This window comes from Periophthalmus magnuspinnatus, chromosome 15 (assembly GCF_009829125.3).
Source record: "Periophthalmus magnuspinnatus isolate fPerMag1 chromosome 15, fPerMag1.2.pri, whole genome shotgun sequence".
NCBI lineage: Eukaryota > Metazoa > Chordata > Actinopteri > Gobiiformes > Gobiidae > Periophthalmus > Periophthalmus magnuspinnatus.
Genome location: NC_047140.1, coordinates 2,080,318 through 2,085,287, shown reverse-complemented (window position 1 = coordinate 2,085,287; position 4,970 = coordinate 2,080,318). Strand labels below are relative to the sequence as shown.

Below are 4,970 nucleotides of genomic sequence, written 5' to 3'. Positions count from 1 at the left end.
TATATTAGCATTAATTTATATTGCTGCTATTAATATTTACTTTTTTTTTTTTTTAGCTTATGACTATTTCATTACTATGTAATCACAACATGTTATGTAGAGATGAACTATAACTGTAACTTACTGCAAAATAATTGCAATATCCAGAACTGCGAGGTCCGCAATGTCCCAAACATTTTGCATATGACAACAGCCGCCATAGGACCATTCTGTGGTTCTGATGTATAGTGATTTTACAATGTTATATTCTAATAATATAATGATATGTAATGCCTACTCTATGTATCTATTATATGGAATACTTTCGATTTAATCAGTTTAAAATTATAATAAAATATAAATAATGTTGCTTCAAGTCACCTGAACTCATAAACTCTATCTATGGCTCATCTGTTTACATTTACAAGACACAGAATGGAATAACAAGTGGACAAAATGTAACTTTAAAGTTTAGCATTATTTATGTATGGCAATAATAATAATAATGATAATAATAACAATAACTGAAAGGCAGGCTTTTATGTGTCTGTGTCTGTAGCTAATGCTTAGAGGGACACACTACTGCACATTTTAAAAGTTCAATTTTAGAGATAGGACAACATCTAATACAACATCTAATACAGCCCAAGTACCATCTGTGCCCACTTTACGCACAGGTCGAGGCTTATTGAATTTAATGATATGGGTGATTATCGACGAGAGCTCAGAGCTCATTAGGAGCTCGTGTGAAACGGTAATAGTGTTTGTGTCACGTGTCTGTCTGAAAAGACTTACGGGGGACAGACGCTTTAAAGAGAGGGCTGCCTGATCCTCACCCACGCACACCACACCGGGACACACAGAAGCACACACCACACCGGGACAGGAGCGCACACCACACCGGAACAGACACAGGGGCGCACACCACACCGGGACAGGAGCGCACACCACACCGGGACACACAGGAGCACACACCACACCGGGACAAGAGCGCACACCACACCGGGACACACAGAAGCACACACCACATCGGGACAGGAGCGCACACCTCACCGGGACAGACACAGGGGCGCACACCACACCGGGACAGACACAGGGGCGCACACCACACCGGGACAGACACAGGGGCGCACACCACACCGGGACAGACACAGGGGCGCACACCACACCGGGACAGACACAGGGGCGCACACCACACCGGGACAGACAGGAGCCAGGGACCACCACTGCAGACCGCCTCAGCCAAGACAGACAAGCTATGACAAGTTTATCTGCTCACAAAGTGTCCTAAAGTGTGCGTGAATGAATGATGCTGGACTCACACGCGAGCTGAAGATGACAACGACGTACAGCAAGATTTCTTTCTCCATTTTGGACATCTTGGACCCAAACAAGTTTAACAGCAAGAGGATACTTTGTGGGCCCAAGGAGAGGTTTCCTGCGGTGGAGGCAGACAGTGCAAATGAAAGGGTGACAGGTGCAAAGGAAAGCGGCGCGGAGGGAGCACAAGAAGGTAAACAACTTATTCAGTTACATTTTTTACACACTTAAGTTCAGCCATACACCAGAAAGTAAAATGGGTTAGGTTTGTAATTTGTAGCCTAATAGAAAAAAAGAAAAAAGAAAAGCAACAACAAACTATAGCCTACCATACGGCACCTGTTACCACTGCCAGTACCGCGTATCCATCCGCCAAAACGCCAACACAGTAATATAGTGCCTGAGTTTTGTATTTTTTATGAATATTTATTTGTGAAACTGAACAAAATGTAATCTACCACAACTTAAAATATAGGCTGCGTTCCCAATTGGTTCTGGTTTAGTCCTGGTCTAGTCTTGGTTAAGTTCTGGGTTTAGTTCCAGTTTTGACGTGGTCAAGTCAAAGGAGTTTGTCAGGCAAAGTTAGGCTGTAATTATCAGCTCTGTTAAACATTGATTTTGCCTATAACATCATTTCTACGGTCAAACAAACTTGCCTTTATTGATACACTAAACTTTTTTTGCACAAAGTGAAGAAAAACCGCCACACTTTTCTATCAAAACGTTTTCTATCAAACTGCTGTCATCTGTGAGTGACCTTCCCCTCATTTTAAGAGCTGCGTTTCCTTTGAGCGTGGCACAAAGGCTCGCTCCCAAAGCCTTGGTGTGTGATTGGCACTGGGACAGGCGGCCTAGATAATTGTTTAAATCGTCCCATTGAGGATGCCCCGCGCAGGCTTTGATCGATATCCCATTACTGCATCCTGCATATCTCCCTCCAGCACCTTGCAGGTACAAACTTCACACCCCTTCCATGTCTGATCCCAAATATCGCTCGATTCAAACTTCCCTTTAAATAGATGACATTTATCGATCCGGGCGCAAATATGAAACTCCATTAGCACGTCATGGCTGAGGGGGCGAGGTGGGATTTAGACGGGTTTTATTTCCGCTACATGACATTTTGAGACGCGCTGTGGGCTTTATAAATGATTTATAAATGATTTAAGGATTAGTGACCAGGCCGCACCTCTCCGTCTGATTCCCCGCTCTGTTTGGATGACCCCAGGCCTTTAAATACACTCTTAGACAGGGCAGGACGTTAGGACATCCACCTGCTTATAACTAGGCTTTTTGAACTGATTCTAGGCCTACACACTATAAGTAAACGAGGCTACAGCTGGAAATAAACACGAGACACGTCACGCACGAAAGGAGCTGTTCTTTCAGCACCACAACCAACCAAAACCTCATGAAACTCAAACATTAAAAAAGATTCCTACTCATTTTTAACACTACAGCCTCTAGAGAATTTATGTGGTTATATTGACACAGCTCTATATTTTAACATGAACACATTTCATTACATGTCATTATGTTTACATTGTGATTTTTGGGGACACAGCAGTTTATAAGTGGCATTTCAATGTCCTACAGTCGCTGTGATTATTTGTTTTAGCTACTTAAGGTGCACTGTGTAACTTTTCTGAAGGTGGACCCTTTTAAATGTCATACAGTGGAGCATTCCTGGCAAAAGAAAAACATCTACACAGATACACACAGGTGATGAACCCTCCACCAGAAAAGTTACATCGTGCACCTTTAAATGAGACTATAATAACTTATTGCACATACAGTATATTGTCACTGGCTCCTTTTTGTTTTGGTTTTGTGTGATATGCAATCTAATTTCTGATGACATAATAAATAGTAGGTTTTTAATATAAACTTATACTCAAGTTTTCACTACTTTTCTTCACAGAAGATGACACCGGCACAGAGAAAGAGCTCTTTTCTCCCTCAGAAAACCCTCAGCTGCTCTCCTCCCCTCCCCCAGCACCAGAGCCCTGTCCCAGCTTGGAGCAGGAGGATGCAGACCACACCTCTCTGTCCTCCTCTGCCACTCTGGACCACTCACCTCACAAGCGGCGCCGCCACGATTCAACATGTGCCAAACCACGCCGTGCCAGGACTGCATTCACTTATGAGCAACTGGTCGCTCTGGAGAACAAATTCCGCACCACACGTTACCTTTCTGTGTGTGAGAGACTCAACCTTGCCCTGTCCCTCAGCCTCACAGAAACCCAGGTTAAAATCTGGTTCCAAAACAGGAGGACCAAGTGGAAAAAGCAGAACCCTGGGGCAGACAGCACTTTACAGACACCGGGCAACACTGTGGTAAATGTCAGTCCAAGCCCAAGTAACTTCCATCAGACTTTCCCTAACTTCAGCTCTGCAAACATGGTCTTCCACACTACAGCTGCAGTCCCACTCACGTCCACAGGAGGGCTCTTGCACCCCTTTGTGTCAACTGGTTTTGTTCAGCCAACTTACTTTAATCCACATCTTTGAACACCAAAAATACACTTTGTGCAACAATGTGAATAAATGTGTAAATATTTTCTGTTTACAGTTTGTGAAAATATTCTATAAGCTCACAGATTGTCTTGGCATTGACTGCTAACATGAATTACTCAAAGGGATATGTGTAGACTCTTCTCCCACTATGCACTCAAGTAATGTCATTGGTGTCAAAACTTCTTCTGACAGCTCACATGAAAATGCTTTTCTGCCTCGTGTCGTCCTTTTATGTATTATGTGTGTTTAACTGTACCATATTGCATTCAGCCAACAAATATGTATTCTACCTCTCACAGGCCTTTTATCATTAATGCAACACCACAATGTAAATAAAGAGTAAAATGATAAGGCATCAGTCTGAAAAATAACATTTTTGGAAAGAGGACAAAACGCCTTTGAGGTCCATCAACAGGGATGGGTTCTATCTGTCTATATCACAAACCACATGTATACACATTCATATAGGTTAATGCAGTATACTTTAAATGTCAGATATTTGCTCATTAAACGTGGGCACGCAACACAAATACCTTCTGGACACTTCAATAATAGGCTGACAAGTCAAGGACTGTTTGTAGTAGTTTGAGCTATTTATTATTTATTAGAAGGGTTTTCCTCTGACTATTCTCATTTACATTTATATGCAACTAGTTAATTAAGTTATTGGAATAACTAATCTAAACTTATAATGCAGTGTCGATGTCTAAATAGCATCTTTCCACAAGAGGGCGCTGTTTCCCATTGTTTTATACCTTGCTTACCTTAGATTTCAAATTGAAAAATAATTTGCAGTCTGGTTACATCAAAACCACAATCTGTTACCATGTAACAGTGCCTAATGTATATTAAGGAATAGTTTGCATTCAGACCAATCAAGCCATTATGTCTCCCAGTTTGACAGAACTGTAAAGGATTTTCAGTTTTGTCAGACATTCTTTGGATTCTTCATATTAATGTGTATAATTTCTATAGTGGGGGGTTTATGCTATTTATTTTGGATTGACCTGATGTTTTGAACTAAAATGCATAAAACAATGTTCACCACCAGAAGGCGTAGACAGCTCAGCTTTCACCAGTATCCCACAGATTAGTTGCATAGCAACAATACACAGTGAGTATGAAGTGCTTAAAAAGTGGCATCTGTCTGCAGT

General features: G+C 41.8%; 1 protein-coding gene across 1 annotated transcript; it reads left to right on the top strand.

Moving 5' to 3' along the window:
- Positions 1-1,281: 1,281 nt before the first annotated feature.
- On the top strand, positions 1,282-3,810 carry nkx1.2la (NK1 transcription factor related 2-like,a). The gene is made up of 2 exons (XM_033980102.2): positions 1,282-1,492; positions 3,221-3,810. Exons 1-2 carry the CDS (start codon positions 1,282-1,284, stop codon positions 3,808-3,810), a joined length of 801 nt encoding a protein of 266 aa, XP_033835993.1.
- The last annotated feature ends 1,160 nt before the right edge of the window (positions 3,811-4,970 follow it).